General features: G+C 42.1%; 1 protein-coding gene across 4 annotated transcripts in view; it reads right to left on the bottom strand.

The window, feature by feature from the left end:
* CRMP1 (collapsin response mediator protein 1) overlaps nucleotides 1-22,699 on the bottom strand; it is a 74,335-nt gene that overhangs the window by 37,019 nt on the left and 14,617 nt on the right. For all 4 annotated transcript variants that reach the window (XM_090035567.1, XM_090035568.1, XM_090035566.1 and 1 more), the window contains exons 2-4: nucleotides 17,986-18,074; nucleotides 3,768-3,952; nucleotides 491-655 (exon numbers count right to left, since the gene is read on the bottom strand). In XM_090035567.1, coding sequence (XP_089891693.1) covers nucleotides 491-655; nucleotides 3,768-3,952; nucleotides 17,986-18,074 — 439 coding nt within the window. The remainder of the gene's footprint in view (nucleotides 1-490; nucleotides 656-3,767; nucleotides 3,953-17,985; nucleotides 18,075-22,699) is intronic.

Genomic DNA, 22,699 nt, shown 5'->3' with positions numbered 1-22,699 from the left:
AGTATTAACCCAACATACTTCTACAAGAGGTGGCTACTGTATTTTCAAATATGAGCAAGCAAGTTCAGCAAGTACCCCATAACATTGTTCAATGATGGGTAGCTCACAATGATGGCTTTGCAGTAGAAAATGTCAATCTTTAACTTTTGCATACAAGGCCTGGTTATGCTATTTTGTGCAGTGCCTAATTATTTTTATTATATGAAGTGAGTGTAAAATGGCATTTTATCCTAGTAGATTCTAGTTCTTCTCCATCTGTACCAGTAAAACTTAATTGCCTCTAATACTCCTGATAACATTGGCATGTACAATATCAGGACTACACTGCATGGGAGGAAAGGACTACAGAGATTCTGGGTAGCAGAGAACTTCGGCCAGGGTATCAAATACTATGAGCCTCTTTTGTGGTCTCTCTGGAATACTTCAGAATTCAGCAACTGCAGGTTGCTGCGATAAAAAAAAAAACAAAAAAAAACTTTAATTAACTAACCTTTGTCTTGCACCAGTATTTCCAGCTCTTCTCGGATCCCATCATACCAGCTGGTGATGTCTACATGCAGAGAATAATCACAACAGGATTTGGTGTCCGCTGCTTCATGCCACTTTTCAAATGAGGTCAACAAACTTGATCCAAGATCAGGGAGGACATGGTCAACTGAAATAAGGATGGATTACCCATTATATAAAATGCATATACTTCACATTCCTTGGCACCAATGATTATCCATGTACTTCCCGTGACAAAACAGGAATCTCAGTCAGGGATCTGTCTACCTCAAGTACAGGAGACTGTGTGGACCATCTACATTAAAGTGAAGTCTGCAGCCTGCTTGTGACACCACCCACACAGGGAATGTTCTGCACACATGAAAGAGAAATTCAGACACCTTGAAACTCAGACAAGATGTCCTGAGCTGGGAGACAGGAGGTCTGGTTTTAACTTACTGCCATTTATATTTCTATGGATTTTGCAGTTCTAATTTCTAACCAATTCATAAATATATATTCTAAAATTACTCTGCTTCACCTTACCAATCAATTAAGGTTGGTCTCTTCAGGCAGAGATGGACAAGGCCCAGGGCTCTCCTGTACAAGATGAAGTCTTAGCCATTGAACCTCACTGGCTTTCTGACTGAATGTTCTCCTAGCGGAGAACCCCAGCTCAGCTGGTTTCTGAGGATTCATCTCTTAGGTGCTGAACTCTCCCAAGCACTGTGTAAGGAGCCCAGGCACCCAACTCAAGACTGAGGATCCCATTAGGCAGCAAGGTTAGAGTTAAGCTTTGCATCCCTTAGCATTGCCCTGCCTAAATACTAAGATCTGAAAAAACTGAGATGAACCAGTCCAGGGAGGTGATACGTCCCCTCTATGCGGCATTGGGCAGGCCACAGTTGGAGTATTGTGTCCAGTTCTGGGCACCTTACTTCAGGATGGATGTGGATAAACTTGAGAGGGTCCAGAGGACCACTCATATGGTTAAGGGCCTGCCTACAAGGAGAGAATCAGGGACCTGGATCTCCTCGGCTTCCACAAGAGAAGGCTAGGAAGGGATCGTGTAGCTGCCTACAAATTAATCGGGGGCAGGGAGGAAGGCAGGAAGGAACTGGAGATGCTCTGTTTACCAGGATACCACCTGGAGTAACCAGGAACAATGGCCACAAACTGGCAGAAAGCAGATTTAGGTTAGACATCAGGAAGAACTTCTTTACAGTTAGGGCTGCCAAAATTTGGACTGGGTTTCCAAGGGAGGTGGTGCTCTCCCTTACCTTGAGGGTCTTTAAGAGGAGGCTATGAGTGCAACCGGCTGGGGTCATCTGACCCCAGCGCTCTTTCCTGCCCAGGGCAGGGGGTTGTACTCAATGGTCTGCTGAGGTTCCTTCTGACCCTAACATCTATGAATCTATGAAAGATCTAATCGAGGGATGTGGCATGGGGCCTATCTGCAGGCCAGATTGGGCCCCATGGAGCCTCTCCTGTTCCCATCCTCCACCTCCTCTAGCATATCTGATCCAGCAGCTGCTCCAGCCAGTCTGGGGTCCATGCTGTGAGCAGCCATAATAGGTGCCATGTGCAATGCAGTCCAGCTGGAAAGGCAGCCACACTGCATGTTGTGGCCATCCCAGTCAAACTGCCCTATACACAGCACTGTCTCTGGGACATGTGCCACACACAGCACCTGCTCCAGCCAGTCTAGGACCCATACTACACACAGCATTTGCAGGAGCCATGGGCAGCATGGGTCCCAAACTGCCTGGAGCAGGCACTGAGTGTGGTACAGGCCCAGAGCTGCAGAGGCAGGCACCTTGTGTGCCGCAGTCCAGTTGGGGCTACATGCAGCACTGTGGCCACTCTGACTGGACTGAGCTACACACAGCATTGTTCCAGGCACTCTGGGATCTGTGCCACATCCTGCATGAGTCCCACTGGATCAGGTATGCTGGGGGCAGGGGAGGGGAAAGGAGAGGGGGATGGGAGGGGCAGCATGGGCCAGATCTAGCTCACAGACTGGCCTTGAGCCACGGGGACACTGTGCCCCATATGGGTCTACTCAGACCCAGGGACAGCACCAAGGACTTAATGGTGGGGATCTGGGGGCTGGATCCAGTTCATGGGCCATATGTTTGAAGCCCCTAGTCTAAACACTGGACTTCTCTACCTTTGAACAGCTGAGGGGTCCCACTGAACCAAACTGCACTAATGATGTGTTACTCATACTCATATTTGCAACAGTGGATCCTAGGTGAGAAATACAGCACAGCACAATGGGTTTTACGGTGACATCTGTGAATTTTACGGTGCATAACTAAATGTATAGACTCTGGGGTTTTTTTATTATACAGTTAACAGTTCTGAACAAGACAAGTACTTTCAAAATACAGCAGAAATCTTTAAAAAGTCCCAACAGCCACATTTTCTAGATACTATAAGGAAATACACCTCATTAAAGAAAGCACAATTTTTTAACTATTAAGCAAAAACAAATACACTTTCACCTCCAAATTGATTAACTAAACTAGCAGGCTAGTGCAAATTAGAATGCTCTTATGCAATTAAGCTTTCTATTGATTACAGTGGATCACCTATTAAAAATCTCTGCGTAAAAGTATACAAGAACCTAGGAAAGAAGGTATGAAGAAGAATGCCTTCTTTGCTGTAACATATTGTATAATGAGAGAGACTCACTTTTGTACTCTAGAGAGAGGACAGAAATAGAGACCTAGAATCTCTCAATAGGTTGAAAGATACTTGGGACCCTAACTGAAGAAAATATACTAAAAAACAAACCTTGCCATTATTAACCAATAAAGATGAAGACAAATATATTCAGCATTGATTGCCATACACTCTTGGATCATTACATATATTAATAAAAGAGAAATATTATCCAACAAAAATAGCCACTCCCCTTCAACCAACCCAAAGAATAACAGGATTTAATCATTTACAATGACTGGAAGGACTCAAAGCTGTTCCCATTTTAATAATGTCAACAGCGCTTCAACTATTTCCTTGAGAGGGAAATCTCGAAGACATCACTCTGTACTGCTACTTCTCCTTAAAAGCATCTTCATTCACACGGCAACCCTGGGAAGCTTGTACCCAGTACTTGGTGGATTTCCAGCCCAGAACTGGACGTGTTCTCAAAACACATTCTGCAGAAGAACCGCACAGAGTGTTCGCAGCTAAAACCAGGGAAGGAGATATGAGCAGAAAATAGCAGGCTCTGCTCAGCCACAGTTGGGAAGAGCTGGTATTTTAATACTTACTGATCATGGTGGTGCCTCCTGCTAGAGCTGCTTTGGTGCCCTGATAGAAATCATCAACAGCAGTCATTCCTTGGTACGGCTTTTGTAGGTAAGTGTTGACATCAATGCCTCCAGGAATAACCATACGCCCATTAGCCTCAATGGTCTTTACGCCACCAGGAACAATCAAATTCTCTCCTATTTGCCTAAACAACAGAAAAATAGCAAAATACTGATTTTGCTTACTGCAAAGAACTCTGCTCACATCTACATGTCTCTCTGTAATAGTGATCCTCAGCACTGCTGAGAACAAGGTTTAAGTTAACTTTTTATTCCATTATTAACTTTTTTATTTTATTTATTTATTTAATCTATATGCCACTCTCCCCAAAAAAGGCTCAGGGCAGCTTATAACAAAAGACTGAATAACTTATAAAGACAAATATAATATTTCAATAAGATAATATTTAGTAAACCAAACTCCTCTAAAAATACCTCAACTTAACCTTGCTTGCTAAATCTGTGCTTGAGACTTGGGTGCTGTTGGTCCATAAGGGGATTCCAGAGCAAAGGGCAACCTGTTAAGAACAACCTCCCATGTGTTTTGGCCAAATGAACTTGGTGCACAGATGGTTCCTGCAAGAGATGATTCTTAGACTGAGATGGGACATAAGGTCATCCCTTATGTGTCATGTTACACTGGTAATAATAGGTCTGGGGACCTATGAAATGTCTTGAATCCAAATGGATCTCAAAGCACCTGGTGAACTCAAGGCAAGTGCTGCAAAAGTAATTCCAAAGATACTATTTGAGTGAATTAAGTGCGACTTCTGTGTAAATTTAGCTGCATAAGCTAGCTTTTTATTAACTGCCTTTATAAGCATTCAACCAGCATGCAGTAATACTGCAAAACAGTTTAGGACAAGGTGTGAAGATTATGATAATCAAGTCAAAGTACGTAGCAAGCAATCTCAGTCAATGGGAGACTGGCCACTGACCTAAATGAGCAAGGATTTCCCACAGAGTAAGTTCAGCATACATAATGTAATAACCCAGACTGGACTTTAACAAAGACACCAAGGTTAGAGGTGCAAGAGGTGGGAAAAATTGGCGGGCATGCGTGGCCAAGGGAATGAAATGTGGTAAAAAGGGAATTTGGAACAGAGGAATGAAGGGGAAACCGTGGCAGGTGCTTTGCACTGCTCTGGCAAGACAAAGCAGTTGGAAACCCAGTTTAACTGGTCCATATGTTGTGGCTGCTTTGTCTTGCTCCAGGGTGAAGTAAAACACCAGATTGTACCAACCATAAAAAATAAATTACTTCAGGGTGAGATTTAAGGTTCAGATCTTTAAACTGTTAGAAACGTCAGATGGCAGCATTCACTGGGGGTTTCCATTTACTGCTCCCAGGCTTTTCATTATTAAAAAATACAAGGAAAAGCTACTTGACATTTGACTGAAGTTGAGACTATATATTAGTAATTTAGGATAAATTACAATCATTACTTGAAACCAACCATTATAAACCCACAGCATTAAGGTTAACCTTAAAAAGGAATTCAAACATACCAGGGTATGAAGATGCAGGTGTCACCCCCACACAGCAATAACTGTACCCAGTCACTGACTTTTACTTTTCCACATAGATAAAGCACAGTGAAATCTGGAGTACAGGCTAGTATTTAAATATGCAAATTAATAACAACATTTCCCTTCCCCCAGCTCTTCATAACTGAAAGTTTCTCTATTAGGAATAAGGTTAATTCTGACCTACAGTGACTTGTGGGTGGGAGAGTGGGGAAGGGGACAATTCAGGTTTTTCAGTGGTTTGGCTGGTAATTTAGCTTGAACTGATTTTTAGAGACACTCAGATTTTGCAAAATTACTCTCCTCTCATGTTGTCATTTCAGGGGCAATAGCAGATCCAGGTGCAAGGTGAATGCAGCCTCCCACCCCCATTTTGCCTGCACAGCCAGTTATGAGCTCACTGACTGGTCACAGCAGGCACCTGCCAGACCTCCATGTGAGCAGCAAGCTCTGGGCTCACCATCTGATCAGGATGAGGTCTAACTGGAGGTCCTAGTTTCATATGGCCTCAGAGGCTCCTTCTGTCAGCCTTCCCCCTTCTACACCTCCCTGCTGAATTCAGCAGCAGGGAAAAGAAGGGGCAAGTGGTGGCAGGAGCACTCACCCCCAGGCTCTAGAGGAACTGTGTGCAAGCCAGGGAAAGCTCATGGGCAGCACAAGCAAAGCAGGATGCAACTGCACTGCTACACCCACTCTGGATCTGCCCCCTGTTCAGGGAAAAGTGAAGATTCACACATGGTACCATACCTCTGGTTTGCCATACTTTAGCACATTGGGCTTTCCTTTATATCTGAATTTCTTGCATCTATAACACTTGGTTTGAAAATAATTACAAGACATTTGTAACATAGCCTATCTGTATTCACCACCTAAACTTCCTTTTAAAAATAGTTTTTATCTAGGGTAAAGTAATAGCTATGTACACACACACATACAACACAGGCATAATAAATTACGAAGTTATTTTGACCAACCCTCAAGTGCAACAGTCAAACAGTTGCCATGTTTAATAGACCACAACAATGATTTAGAATAGGAAAGAAACATATCTACCAGTATTAATCATACACAGTAGAAGCAATGGGGCCGTTACTCAAAGTGGATTATTGCTGAACAACCAGAGCTAATCAATGGCCGTGAGAGAGCAGTCTGTTTCTGCGTCTCATCCAAAAACTCCACCTCCAACAGTAGCATTCCATAATAGACAGGGTTAGCCCAAGTCTACCTGAACTCTGAAGTTCAAGGAGTTTTCTGTTTCAAAGACGATAGTCAAACAGTATAACATAATTAGAAAATTATAAATGCACAGGGAATTAGTAAGAGTGCAGGAATGGTAAGCAGGCTAGCATACCAACTTGTACAAACAAGACTTTCAATGCTTCCCTAGTATTAAGATGTGAACTGTATCAGAGAGTATCACAGAGGACACAAGGGAGCCCATCATCAGCTGGCAAACAGATAAAAGCAAAGTGAAAGCTTCATTGCCAACAGTCGTATCAATCCGCTTTTACCATTCATGGTTTTCCCCTAGAATTTTAACCCTTCTCTTTGTCTGTGCAGTGTTTGTCAGTAAGGACAACTAAGGATGAAAATGCCCCATCTCCTTTAAATAAAAATTTTGAAACAACACTGTTCTTCTAATAATTACCATACATGTTCAGGGAATAACACGAAAATTAAGAAAAGTTGAATGATTTTATTGTCCCCCACTGCCATCAGCTCTCATGCCCTGACTCAGCAAAGCATTTCACTTTACACCTATCTGTAAGTCCCTCTTTAACAGCAAGTTGAAGCTTGTTTTATGTCCACTGTATTCAAAGGGAGTTAATCATGTGCTGAAGGACTTTGTTGAATCAGAGCTTCGTCTGTTTTCAGTCCATTGCAGAATCACAGCTTTTCAACACAGCTGAATACAGTGGATTTCTCTGAACCTGACTGGTGGATAGTGAGACTGTTGCCACTGCTAAAAGAGTCAATCCCCCTCTAGCCCACAAGAAGATAGCTCTTCGCTGGTACTGATTGCTATTCTGACTAGCACACTGAACAAGAAAGATCTTGTCAGGCACCTTGGACAGTTCACTTTTTAAATAATATGTATGGTAATGGAGAAGTGGCTCACTTAGTTTAAGTTGGTAAGAATAGGAAGTTATATGATACTTGGAATCTACATAACATGTACATGCAGCAGACGCCTCAGTGAGGCATCAGTAATTTTTAGCAAGCTCCAAGATTCACAATCTCCCAGCAAGTTACTAAAATCTATAATGTCCTATGAACAAAGCATGTGAATGATGTCACACAGTAAGCACAAGTTGATTAGGACAGGATGTTATGGCAAAGGCCCAATATCTGCAACAATTTATGCACCAGTTAGCTTCATGCACCTGATAAATCCCCATTGAGCTCAGTAGAGATCCTAAAATTTGCAATGTTTAGCCGAAGAGCCTAGTATTCAAAAATTACTCAACAGTGTATTATGCTTTTATAAGCACCAGTGACATCCTCAACCACCACTCAGCTGTCACGTAACCCTCTTAAGGTTTGAGCAGTGCATATTCACAAAGTCCTGTAAGCAGACACAGCCCCACAGCTGAAGCACCACTCGAGCCCTGACACACAAAGCAGCGATCTTTTGACTATTTTGCCTCAAGTCAGAGCATGCGTCCTTCTCATTCTATGCTAACCTAAGGTAAAGCACACTCTTGCCTGCAGTGTGGAAGACCCAGAGTCAAAATACTGGTCTGTGGCAGAGATTCAAACCCAAGTCTCCTACATTTCAAGTGAGTGCCCAGATCCCCAGGATACGCTCCTACTTCTCCTGCTGGAACTGCTCCTCTTCGCATAAATAACTGCATATTATTAGGCCAGTAAGAAAGAGAAAGATTTACTCCATGGCCAATGGTTAGAGCATTGGTTAGGGTCCGAGATATGACTGAGGTTCAAGTATCTGTTTTAATGAATATTTAGCTGTTTAAACATATGGAACAGTTCAAATGGGAGATACTAAGAAAGACCAATTCTAAAACACTCAGTGGGGGTTTTGGCACTCTACTGGACTATGAAACATGACATAAAGCAGGAGCCTGTCCCCACATCTCCCACATACCACAGAAGCATCCTACTAACTAGGCTACTTGTTACTGCAGCCTCTCATTTTTTCACAGAAATTTTACCTAAATCCAGAAATGTATGAACAATCCAGGACCCTAACTGAAGGCCACCTGTCTTTGACCGATCAACCAGTAAATCCTGTTTCATCCCATTGCTCTGCATTTCACTTCTGGTTAGCTTAGGCCACTCCCTACTTGTCTAATTTCTGTGGATCCATTCCTTAGATGCCCATTTATCCCTAAAGATGGTATGAGCAGCCTGGGCACCTAATGCTGAGCTAAAGACTCCATTAGGTGCCGGGAACCTAATTGTTAGGCATTACATCACTCTGAATTGCTTTGCTGGAAGATCTGAATCAGATACATATTTAGGAAGTTTGTCCCCTGGGCAGAAATGTCAGAGAGCCTTACCTGACCCCAGCTGCTGCTACTATGGCACAGGCTTCCCAGGGCCAACTTTCTAGCAGGCCCTCTAAATCAGGATGCTGCCTCACTCACCTACCCCTAATTATGCTACAGGCTTGAATCAGGCATGGTTACAGGACTTCAGACCTCAAGAAACCTCAACAATCAGCTACACTTTGTTTTAATCCTGTGACAGGCTTACAGCTGACCACAGGGAATATGCATCCAAACAAATAAGGATAGAGCTAGGGTGAAGCGAAGCATTTATTAAATGGTCTCTGATTGGTTATTTTAGGCTTTAAAAATTATCATGTTTTCATGATTTTGTCATCTTCTCATAAAGTAATATCTTCATGGGAATTTGAATATTTCTGTCATTTTTCCACTGGAGGTGCCACACAGCTAAGCAAAAACACAAAAATCCCCAAGTAAAAGTTACTGAAAAGAAGATAAAACTGAATAGCCTGATACCATTTTCCAAGATGAACAAGGTGCATGCAGTAGGTTATGACCACAGAAGGAATGTAAAAAACCTACAGAATAAGCAACAACACAGGAGAGGGGGCTGTGTAAAGAAGACCATTACTAATTGGTCAATGTTCATCCACAAGACAGAGCTCAAAAACAATAAATTATTTGTTAATTGCTGTCATTGCTTCTTTATACACTGACCTTTGGTATCTGGAGCCTTGGACCAAATTGACTGCTTAGGTCACTGATGGAGAAATTCGGGGGCCACAAACTAATTTCTATTGTAGTTCCTCTTGATGAATAGGGAAAACAAACTAGAGTAACGAGGTAGATATTTTCTTCTCTTATACACACAGTTTAAATTGACATTTTTTTCCACACTGAACAGTTAATAACGCTCTGAAGGAAACCCAAAAAGTACGTTTGTAGTACAAAACCTGACCTGCTAACTCCCCTTCTTTCTTTTCAAAATGTGTGTTCCCACTCTCCTCAAGACCAGTAGCCATCAAAGTTGGGAGTGGATTATATTTCTACCACTGGATATTTCTGAATTGGAGGCTGTGCTGCCGCAGCTACTTTTGCTTAAGATTTGGCACCAACAAATTTGTTTGGAATATAAAATCTATCTATCTATCCCTCATCTCTTGGTCCATCTTATGTTCAAATAAGTATGGGTTATGTGTATGTATGTGTGTGTATATAGATATAGATATATCTACACACACACACACACACACACACACACACTGTACTTACTTGAGCATAAGATGGCCCCCAATAATTAGATTCTATATATGGAAAAAATTATAAATTTGTTATAATTTTCCAGTTATGCAATCTAATTTTTAGATATTTATCTTGAATCTGCCCCTCTCACATTGCTACAGCAGGGAAAATAAATCTGGGAAGTCACATTTGCCCTTTACCTTCCCACTGTCTTTATCCTGCAGTCTCTTCCCCCTCTCCTTACCGTCCAACCCTCCTTTCCCCGAGCACATGGAAGTGAAGAACAAATTTGAAATAACTGACTTTGAAATAAACATAGCTGTAGTAATGTGTATATAGTACCCATAGACTTAGTTCATTCAGAATTCATACATACCTTTTCTGAAACTGCTGCAAGTTTTAGTACAGGTATGCTATCAATACACTTTTAAGTAGCACTTTGGTACCTACTTATATATAGAACAAACTTTTTTTAATAACATTTAAAATTTCATTTTACTGCCAATTCCAAGTTAAGCTCCAAATTTCAGCTGAGCAGATCTCAATTGTTCAAGTCTGGTGCTGCCACCAGCAAGTATCCTACTTCCCAGACTCATCAGTCTCAAGGCTTCAGATACTCTGAAATCCATAGCAAGCATCCTTCATACAAGCCCCATGCCCAGAGGCCTTGGAGGTCAAATGCCCCCTAGTTTCACTTGCTCCTAGCCAAAACATCAAGAAGCAAGCCTGAAAGCAACCCCCCAACAATACATGATATTAGACCAAAGCCAAAAGGCTCAGGATTTACCAGACAGTTCATTGGTCGGACGCCATTAGAGTCAACAGGATTTCAAGCCATGATGAAGTCATAGCTCAGTACTGTTCAATATGTGTGTGTAATCCAGATACCCACCACAGAGGATCCATGTGCTAATTAGCCTCCCACTCATGACTGAAATGGGGTTGAGTCCCAAGATGCTCTAAATGTTTATAGGCAGATGAGGCATAGGGCAACCTGGTCCGGCTTCACCTCAGGGAGGGTGGGGCCATACTAATCATATACAACATGCTGAGAGAGGGGCTGACAAATGGATTCTGGGTGAACTGCTTGGGGACCCATTTGGTGATGTTTGCCAGTCATTTAAGGATGGTAAAGAAACAAGAATCATTGGAAATAGGAAGCAAAGGCATAGCTCAGCTGTGGGAGTAAAGAGGAAATCGGAATGCATTCAGCGTAATGGTTCACCATGACCTGAAAAAGATTTGGTGCAAAGGGGAACAGCGCTCAGTTGGCACTTTCATTCATTTTATCTAGATAGGCTGTATTAACATATCCTTGTGAAAGATTACCTGCGTTTCTGTAGAGGTAGAGGAAAGAACGGGCCAGAAGGAGGGGATACAACTTTCTGGCAAGGGCTGGACTTCAGGGGGTTGTTTCAGCCCTGTATAGGTATAAGATAAGCTAAGGGACAGCTCTTGTTGTCAGAAAGGGTGGGTGAGGGCTTTGTCAGTACCTTTTGTGTTATGTATCGATGCGTGAGTCTGTATTTATATAAGAAACAAGGGTAAGACGTTCAGTGGATAACACTGTAGTTTTAAGCAAAGTGAAGGTGACGTCGTTTATCATGTGAGTAGTATGTATTTTCTTGAAATTGTATTTGTATTCCCTTTGTGAGGCCTCAGTTGGGCTCCTTTTTTAATCTGTTTGATATTGTCTGTTTTCTAATAAAATGTTACCAAAAAAAAAAAAAAAGTTTACCTGGTAGGGGAAATATGATGCATCTCAGTCTAAAAAGCAATTTTCTTTAAGCCTCCTATGGATAACTGTTTTTCTGGCATGGTTTAGTACCTGCTGAGGTGTTGGGGCTTAAAGCCCACTTTACAGAAATGGGAGGCTCCTCCCTAGCTTGTACTTGTGGCCATATGGCTGAAGGCAGGTGAAACTTGGGGGCATCTGAATCCCAAGCCTCCAAGCTTGAGTCCACACATAGGATGCCTGCCAAAAGACATTGGAAATATTTCAAACCCCTGGTAAGGGTGGAGGATGTTTTTTGGTTGTAGGGCCACTTATGGTTCTGGACTGACTTACAGATTTGGACTTGATTTGGCATGAAACGTGAAAAATTACTTTTAAAAAAAAAAAAAAAAAAGGTTCCCATCAGCATCATCATTTCTCAACTGCTCCTGGGTTAAGATCAAGTGTAGTGGCTTGGCAGAGCCCTGGTTTTACTGCCTTGATCAATGCCAGGAGTACCAGGGGGATGGAGGAAAAGGAGGAGGAGCCTGGAACAGTATTAGTCGTAATCTTGGAGAAGAGAATGGCACTTATGGAAGGAAAACTGAACTAAGAGATGAGAAATGAATCAGAGAGTAGAAGCAAAGATCAAGAGTCTGATGGAGGGTGAATGAAGGTGAGGAAGGGCAGATAAAAGAAGGTAGGAAAGAAAGGTGTGGTGGGATTATCAGTTTTGGAGAATACTTGATGGAAGGAAGCAATAAGGGAAGAGTCCAGTCCACAAGAAGAACAGAAAAGGAGGTCAGGAAGGAGAAATGAAGAATGAAACAGTGACTGAATGGCAGATGAAGACTAGCAGAAGGAATAAGCCAGACCCACAAAAATAAAGGAGATGGAAGGAAGTGAGAGATGGAGTGGCAGGTAATCTATGCCTGAGAATGAGAGCAGTATTAACAGGGAAGGAGAAGGAGAAGCCAGACAAAAGGGACGCAAAGAGGGAAGGATTAGAGTTGACTGCATCAAGCAGCAGCATAGAAGACTCATAAAAGTGACAGAGATGTGTAATTTAAATAGACAAGCATGACTGTATAAATGTCAGAAGTGTGTTATTGAGGAAGAGGTGGGACAAGATTATGCCACTATTGAGTAGGGTTAAAGCAGACATAATATGTTTACAGGAGTGTGGAATCCCATGGGAGAGGGATTACAAGCATTTTGTAACGAGATGGTGATGGGGTCTATTGCGGTAGGTGGAATTGGATGTAAACAAAGTGGCTGGAGTTGTGATTTGGCTCAAGAGTTAGGAAGTGGAAGTGCAGCAGGAGCAAGTGACTGTGGAAGGGAAACTGCAATGGATAGTGGTGGAGTTTGAAAAGAAAGTGTTAAACATTTTTAATATATATACTGAAAAAGAAGGAAGGATCACCCTGTCTAAGAAATCAGAGGTGTATGTAGGCAGAGTTGAGGGATTCCCACTGCAAATTCTGATGTGGGATTTCAACTGCATTATCAAGGAGAGGTATAGGAAAGGGGATGGAGAGGAGGGAGAGCTAGACAGCTCATCAAAAGTACTGATTAATATAATAAGAGGAGACCTAAAAGATGTATGGGCCAATGAAAAGGTCATTACAAGGATGAAACCAAGTAGGACCCTGGTATTGAGGACTGATTTTGTATTAACGTCAAATGGGCTAGGGATTAAAAACAAGGAGATTGTAGACATGACCTGACATGAGAGGGATGTGGAAGCTAGATGTTCAGTTATTACATGATGAGACTTGCCAAGAATATGTAGAACTGTTTAAGGAAGGGCAGGCAAAGTCTAGCCCACGAGCCAGGTCAAGCCCACAGTGGACTCCATTTCCCAGCAGCCCCTGACTGCATTGCTGTGGCTGGTGTCCATGGAGACCCCAGCAGTGGCAGGGCTGTGACAGCCCAGGACCACTGTTTCCATGAAGATGGCCCCAACAGCCCTGGCAGCAGAGACGATCTCAGCAGAGTGCAGGGCTCGGGGCAAGCTGTGTGCCCTGCCAGTACTCCTGGGGCTGGTCTCCATGGAAACCCTGGTCCCACGCTGTCACGGCCCCACCACTGCTGGGGTCTCCGTGGAAACCAGCCGCAGCAACGTGGGCAGGGGCCGCTGGGAAATGGAGTCTGGCCACTGCCTGGATCTGCTATTCTGCCCACCTCTGGTGTAAGGAGGATGCTGAAGAGATACTACAAAAGCATCTGAGAGTGGTAGACAATAATCAAGAGAAGAACAAGAGAATTTTTCATAAATATTGGTCAAAGAGAAATGAAGAACAAGGTGGAAGAGCTAGAAGAACTACAGCCAACAAAGCAGGAATTATTAAAGGAGGTGGTAAGAGGAGTATGAGTGAAAGAAGAACTGGAAGACATAAAAGCAATGGACTGAAGAATGGTTAAAAGGAAATGAATGAGAAAATCTTTCTGACTAGAGCCCCTTAAATGGAAAAGAAGGAAGGATGGTGTAAATACTTTTCAGTGAAATGAAAGAAAAGAAGGAAGGAACCAAAAGCCGTGAGAACTGAAAAAGGAATCCAAGTGAAAAAGAGGGTGAAGATGTTGGACATGATAGAGATTTATAAAGAGCTGTACAAAAGAAGAGAAATGGATAGAAAAAAAAGAAGGTGTTCCTTTAGGGGATAAAGGAAAGAATAGAAGATGGAAAGAAAGAAAACCTGGAGTAGAAGTTAAGTATGAGGAAGGTAGAAGACTGGTTAAAAGCTTGCAAGAGAGGGAAGGCGCTGGGAAGAGACAGACATCCAGGGGAATTCTATGAAAATGTTTGGCAATGGCTGGGGACAGATATAATAGAGACATACAAGGAATTAGTGGGGGTTGGGGAGATAGGGGAGGAGTTTGCAGAAGGCATGGTAACTTTGATATTCAAGAAGGGAAAGGAAGATGAGTTAAGCAACTGGAGGCCAATATCCCTTTTAAATGTAGACTAAAAATTGACGGCAAAAGTACTGGCCAAAACAATACAGTACATGACTTTTGTGCAGATGTGATACAAAAAGAACAAACATGTACCATTTCTAAGAGGAGGCTATCCCAGACCCTGTGGTTAATGGGAGATGTCATATCGGATGTGTAAGAGGAAAAGAAACATGGTAATAACGAACTTAGACCTGGAAAAAAAACAACTTATGATATGTTATACAGTAAAATATGAAGTTGAGTACTGGTGAATAGGTACTTAAGTAGAGTATTCCTCATACAAACAGGGGTACAACAGGGATCCCAATATTTTTGTGTGCATGATGGCGCAGAGAATTTGTGATGATAAGCTGATATGCAGTAAGAAAGCACCAGAAGTTAAATGTCCATTATATATGGATGATGTGAACATAGTGGCTCAGGACAACATATCTATTGAGAAGGTATTGAAGCATACTGAGGACTATGATGAAGTGTCAGGGGCAGAATTAAATAAAATGAAAAGTATGTTGATGTGTGTGAGGAATTGGGAGAATTTACAGAAGTTCAGGCTGCGGGTGGTAGAGGGTGTATCTTGGGAACCCCAATGGATACTCAAAGGAAAGGAATAAAGATGTGAGAGAAGTCGGAGGTAAGGTGAGGCAGATCTTGGGACTGTGGAGTGGTAGACTGTTATCTTTCCGGGGTAAAATGGCTGCAGTGAAAATGGTACACTTGCTGACCATCCTTCACACAGGGATAGCAGATAAGGAGGGTACAGAGGCAGATTTTTTTTTTGGATACATAAAAGAGAAAGGGTAGCCAGAACATAGCTATACAAAGCTAGGGAATTAGGAAGCTCAGGAGGCCAGATTTGGAAAGTTTTGTGTATACTTGTTTTAGAAATATGTTCTGTAAAGACATAATGGAGGGGAGTGGGGAAGCCTGCATGTTTCTGTCATTAACTGGCAGCAAAAACATTAAGAAGACAGGGCACGTACAGGGGAGATCAGAAAAAAAAACATGGGTATGTATGGCAGCCACTGGCCCACTATGTGAAAATGGAGAGTTTTTAAAAGGTACATAAACCAGTGGGAGTGGGATTAGAGTGCTTGGAAGACCATAAGAAGGTAACTAATATGATAAGAAAGACAGACATGATAACAATAGTTGGGGATCTGACAGAAGGACAGATGACAAATGTGTGGAAAGAGGTGACTGATAATAGCCTGAAAGGGGAATGTACAGCTATCACATATGGATGTTGATATGGAATATTCTTCCTGTCAGCGGCATTCAGCATACGTGGGGATTGGTAAAATTGACAGTGTGCCCAGCAGAGGGATGTGGAGCTGAAGAATCTGTATTGCATGTATTTTAGGACTGTTCTTTTGTACAAGGGGTATGAGATGCAAGGGTGCATCATTTTTGAGGGTCATCAATCTGAACTGAGGTAACAAATGAAATTGTGTTGTATGGGTTAGTGCCCAAAGGACTGAGACATGGAGCCTGAGAACCATACTACTCTGTGAGCCAGTAGTGATACGGAAGGTGAGAAACCTACCGTTGGTCAAGGGACTGGGTTTCACCAGAAGAGAACATTTGGATTTGTCAATATATGAATTGAAATACTATATGGATCAAGATGTGGATGAGATGGGAAAGGAGAAGGCAGAGAAGAAATGGAGGAAAGAAGAATGACAGTGTTTCTTCCAAAAGGACAAAGTGAAGGAATGAAAGTTGTTGCTTCCTCCTGGGTTGGGGGTGGATAGTGAGAGGTTAGTGTGTTAATAGTGGAAAGGGGGTAATAAGAATAAGATATTGTTGTAGGGGGGGTTGTCAAGTTTTGTGTTAATGTAGTTTCTTTTAGTTGTTTTGTAGTAATAAAAAAGGTTCCCATCAGTATGTTTGCCCAATGTAAGCCATGTGTTTCTTAGCCATGCTTGGTTTTGGCTGCATTTAACCAGCTTCATAGTTTGTTTCCATTACTGAGCACATACTGCTTTTAGCAGAAGTTTAAAGATAGTGTATTTAATGAACTTTTCTTCCATGTGGATGTGTAAGGTGAGGGGCTAGTTTCCCAATACTAATCAGTAAAAAAAAAAAAAAAACCTTTGTCTTTTAACAGAGTACATATAGCATATAAAATGAAAAATATTTTGTGGCCCTGTACTCTTTGACTATGAGAATGTTTCGACATTGCTTCTTAAAGAGCATCTGTCTCCTTAATGTATCCATGTCCTATTTCGTGCAAGTTTTACAGAAAGAATTTTTGAGATCCAAAAAATTACAGTTTCATTTTAAAAGTATAATGGAGCCAAAGAGTTGGACCTTGTGAGTTGGTTGTCTGTTATAGTACGCTGCTTTGAGCCTTTCTGGATAGGGTGGGATATAAATCTAAATAATAACAGTAATAACAATTAGCCAGATATGCATATCATAACATTTATAGACATCCCCAGTTCAACATGCATAGAAATATCTCTGTTCTGATAAGGTCCAGAGTGAGAATGCAAGCACTGGCTAAACTACCATGTACCTCAACTGCCTGACTCTTACTAAGGCTATCAAAAGCCTGTACTTTGGAAGCAATATATTCAAAGAGATTTTTTATATATAGCTCCTATGTTTTGCTTCCTTAATTTCTTGTAGGCTGTCTTTGTTAATTTAACAGAAGATGTAAGATCAAACCTTGCCCATCACTATATACCTGTGTACAAAAAAAAGACAGAAAAAGCATTCCAAAATCTATGCATAATATACTTAGTGGTGGTCTGAAGGCATACAAGCAGTGGCATACATGCATGGCTAGACCCTTCAGACACACTAGGGGTTCAGCATGAGGGGAAAGTGCTTATGTATCCATAAATAGTACAAAATGTCACGAATACCAGCAAGTGCCCCTGAAAAAAAAAGCAGTAAGAAGCCTCCTGCTGTATGCTGAGCTAGCCACTATTCATCACCCTTACCTGGAATTTTTTGCATTACATGTCATTACTACCTTGCCTGGGTTTAAGTTGTTACCTGCACTACAAAAACTAACACAAACTATCACAAGTAACTAGGAATGGACCCACTAGGGGGTCCAGGAACTTCAAGGCACAATGACTGAAGGAATCCTCTACTTGCTAGTGAAAGTGAAAATCAAAATTGCGTAATAAATGCACTATGAATACAAGTCCAGATCAATGTGCATGCTGCAGGACCCAATAATATTGTCACAAAGAAATTGTATCAATATGATTAATATGCATGCAAACAGTGCAGTATTTTAAAAACCAACTTTATAAGTCCATCTTCCAGGTATATGTCTGCATAGAAGGAGTGGTCATCATTGATAATTCTTCCACCTTTAATAAGTAGTCGATCACTCTGAGGAAAAAAGGAAGAAACATTTATGACACAAACAAATGTACATAAAAATGAAATGATAAAATCAAATACCATATGCCCAACTTTCATAAAATGGACCAAATGACAATACAAGTGCCAGGACCACTCAGTTTACAGAGCTGAGGTATCATGTCACCTAATACACCTGCATTTTCTGAGCTATGAGTTTTAGCCTCAAGAATCAAATCAAAATAACACTCTCAAGATGAACGCTTTACACTATATTTATTAAAGTGCTCCTCCCAAGTTACTGCTCCTATAATGATTTCTATTTTAAAGGTACTGAGAAGGGCAACAAAAATGTTCGGAGGTGTGTGCAGCTTCCATACCAGGACAGTCTGAAAAGGCTGGGACTCTTCAGTTCAAAAAAGGAGAAGGCCAAAGGGGAACATGACAAGATTTAAAAAATCACGAACGATGTTGATAAAGTGAACAGGGAACTGTTATTCACCAAGTCCCAGAATACAATGACTAGGGGGCACTGAAATTATCAGGAAACAAGTTTTGAAAAAAGAGGGAGGGAGTACTTTTTATATAGCATGTAGTTAATTTGCTGGGACTTGCTGACACAGGAGGTTGCAGAGGCAGGCAATATAACTAGGTTCCAAAAAAGATTGGACAAATTCATGCAGAACAGGTCCACTGGGAGCTATTAAAGAGAATAGTCAGGGATGCATCTGCTGAGATCCCTGAACTACTGATGCCAGGGAGGGTAGGACAGGAATGGATGTGCTTTGTACATACACCAGATTTGTACATACACTTCCTCTAAAGAATCTACTACCTGCCACTGTCAGACGGCATACTGGCCTACATAGACCATTGGTCCAGGCCAGTAAGATACTATTTATGTTCTTAACATAAAATTCCTAAAATAGTCGAGGGAACAGGGACCAGAACCCATGACTCCCCCTGCACATCTGAATGCCCTACTAATTAGACTACAGAGTCAAGCTGTTACTTGTTTGCTCTTCCTCTGACCCCATGAATTATGTGTTCTTTGCTATACAGTGACCCAGCTTCAACAGGATGGGTGGTGGAGGCTATGACCCAAAACAGGCTACAACTTGCTAGCAGAGATGACCCAAGCAGGGTGCTGAGCCCCATCCCCGGACATAAGAAAGTCAGCAGCAGATTTGGCGGCAAGTGGGGGATGCCGGGGCGGGGGAGATGCCAAGTGGCTGGACATGCTGGATTTGGCAGCAGATTCACGGTCAGGAAGGAGTGGGGTGCCAAGTGGCCAGTGGCAGCGCAGAATCTCTGTGGCCGCTCTGCCTGGCTCTGCGGGACCCAGGGCGGTCACCCTGATTCACGCCCCCCAGGAGTGGGTCTGAAAGCCGATCTAATAAAAGCACCTCAGCATCTTGTGTATCAGCATCCCTGAGCTTCAAAATGGCGGCAGGGGTGCTTGAACTAAAGCTCATTCAATGAGCTTTATTTAAAGTGCCCCCGCTGCCATTTTGAAACACGGGGATACTGATACATGAGACGTGGAAGGCTGCTGGAGTGTGGTAATTACAGATTAATCGAGTCTGCTCTGATGTGCTGTAATTACAGTGTGTCAAAGCAGACTCTGCACTCATGTACAGACACCCTAGGCCTTTATGGCAAAGGTGGGTACCACCTCCTCTGCTTGGGTTTTTGAATGAAAGTGGCTATTGTGTTTTGTTACGCTCAAAGCTCTCAGGACTCACTAGGCATACTCAGAGCATGTGTAGGTGTATCAGGCTCTTCAGGCACTATTCTTCCTAGTTTCCACATCCAAATGGGGCTTAGGCAGGAGCTAGATGCAGCTGTTCCAACTGGAGCAGTCCTGGGCATGGAGAAAAGAAGAACTTTGGGCTAATCCAGGAAACCTTAAGCTAAAGGCACAGGCCAAGTGAATTTAAACACCTCCAGGGTTAGGTGGCTTCTGATTGGGGAATTTTGGATCTCAGTTTTGGATCTGGGCATCTAGGGCATTTTTACATGCGTTTCTGATGCGGTACCGGGTGATTTTAATTAACGAGCCATACTAATTAAAAATGCACATGATGTGTATCAGTGATGCAGAGCATCCTCACTCTGAGAAAACAGCAGTGGGGTGCTTTGAACTAAAGCACATTGAACATGTTTTATTTCAAAGTGTGCTGCTGCCATTTTCTCAGCATGGAGACACGCTGCACCACTGATACACGTGGAGCTGCCAGAGCACGTCAAATTAGATGCTCCAGCAGACTCGACTGAGTCAGCTCTGACGTGCTGGATTCCCAACACAACAGAGCAGACACTCTGCATGTGTGTAAGTGCCCCTAACGTCTGTCTAAGAACTCTTGTAGGTGCCTTAGTCTGTTCTCAGGCACCGGCCTTCAGTCTCCAGGAATGGGTTTAGCTCAACTGCCATGTGTACTGCTGCAGGCCAAACACTGGTCACCCCGCATACAGCTGTGTAGTACTTGTGCTTCAGAGCCAAGAGTGGACTAGTTCATTTTCATGGGGAAAAGATTGATAATTAGCTGTCTGAAGAGGGCCAATTATTTTACTCCCTCATTTTTGTGTAAATCTACTGCTCAGTAAGGGTCAGGATTCAAGGAGGGAAGTGCAAGGGAATGAACAGAGAGAGCTTGTTACCATGCAAACATCAGGGGACAATTAAGGTTCCTGTGCAGCACAAGGAAAAAGGTCTAAAACTGATTCATAAATATCAGTGACAGCCAGGAACACAATACCATACAATCTTCAGATTAATTACAAAGAGGAGGGGTGTGCTGCAGCATGGACCATATGCATTTGCTATGTTGGATCCCTGCCAGAATATCAAGAACACAGTAGAGAATAAACCCACAGTGCAGCATCCCCTGGGATATACAGAACATGCAACTGCAAGTTACTGTGAGCAGAGGAAAGAATGAAACCTAGCTTTAATGACCTTTAGATTTACACTCACACCCACTGCAAGTACTTTTAAAAGTCTAATTCACTCTTTATGTATTTCCTTGGCCTCCAAAGTGAAAATAAATCTGTTGAAAGTCAGGTTCTGGCAGAGTTTGGATTTTGACTCTTTCAGGAGAATGTGTACATTTAAAAACTGTGCGTGTGTGTGTGTGTGTGTGTGTGTGTGTGTGTGTGTGTGTGTGTGTGTGTGTGTGTGTGTGTGTGTGTCTTAAGCCTTTTAATAAAATAGGCTTGCTAAAATGATTGCTATGACCTATTTTAAAAATAATGGAAGCTAAATTGCTAAAGGGCCTGTCCAGCTGTTTCTATAAATATTTAGGAATAGTAATTTATGTCTAAGGGAAGGGGAAGCTATATTGGTCTGTGGTTTCTGGACTGGTTGGATCCTTGTTCTCTACAGAACAATGTGAACAAAGAAAATCAGTCAGCATTTTGCACTGCAAATTTTCAATATTAGAACTGAGCTAAAAATGCCGAAAATATGTTCTCTGAAGAACTATCCAAATATTGAATGAATCTGTCATATGACTGCATTGTGCTGGCATAAAATATGTACAGAAAGCATATTTCAAAACTGCATATAGTAATACTTCCAGAAATCAACATTTAAATTCTCACCTTCAAAGGGTAAGTTTGGAGGTGCCAGTACCATCCACCCAACCAGGGAACAGAAATAAAATTATCTGACATCTGCCTGCAGGCCAGAATGCCCCACGTTGGGTTAGAGGCAGGAAAATGGGCACTAGGACCCTTCTGCTGCTGCTACTTGTGTCCCCCATGGCACAAAGACAGTGCTTGCAGGCAGTATTCATTCCCACAAAGCCACACATCTTTGGGCCGTATCCAGAGGTTCTGCAGGCCGGATCTGGCCCATGGACCAATAGGTTACTGACCCCTGGCTTGGTGCATACTGCATTTGTAAAGATGTTAGCCAAATAATTATGAATAGTCTATGAGACTGAAGAAGTCAAGTAGAAAGGGAGGCTGAAGTGCTGAGTGCATTATTAAATTACAAATTATATGTTCAATTTCCCAAATGATAAATAAAAATTCTCTCTTTGTCCTGCATTACTCACCTAGCTCCTGACTCCAGACTTGCAAAGAATTAAGCTCAGGAATACTCATATGCCTTTAGTCATGCACAAGCCTAAATACCCAATTTGGAAAATAAGAGCATCTTTATGTTCCCTCATCTGAACAAATAATGATATCGACCTCTTCTGTAAAGTGCTTTAAGACGCACTGATAAACAGCAATACAAAATACAAGCAGTATTATAGTGTTCCCATTCAGCAAAATTGTTAACTACATTTCTATCTTTAAGTATGTGCTTAGAGTTCAGTTTGTGTTTAAGTGCGCTGTGGTTTCAAGGCTCTATTCAGTTCTGTATTTCAATCCAAACAATAGAGAGATTATAATCTGTCTGTGGTACCTTTAAATAAATACATGTCCAATATAATACATAAGGAAAGAAACCACACACAGGTTTGAGGCTTTCAGTATAACGAAGTATACAAGGGGCTCTAGGGTAAAATCAAGGTGCAGAACCACAATGAAATATGTTCCCCATGGGGCCAGTCTCAGATGCTGGTAATGTTTTGCAATGAAGGAAGAAAGAGGATGCACGTCCCCATCCTAGAATTTGCCTTGCTGATCACAGCTTTTTTTCT

This window comes from Crocodylus siamensis, chromosome 2, assembly GCF_052110815.1.
Source record: "Crocodylus siamensis isolate JL-2025a chromosome 2, ASM5211081v1, whole genome shotgun sequence".
Taxonomy (NCBI): domain Eukaryota; kingdom Metazoa; phylum Chordata; order Crocodylia; family Crocodylidae; genus Crocodylus; species Crocodylus siamensis.
This window is presented reverse-complemented; position numbering and strand designations above follow the sequence as displayed.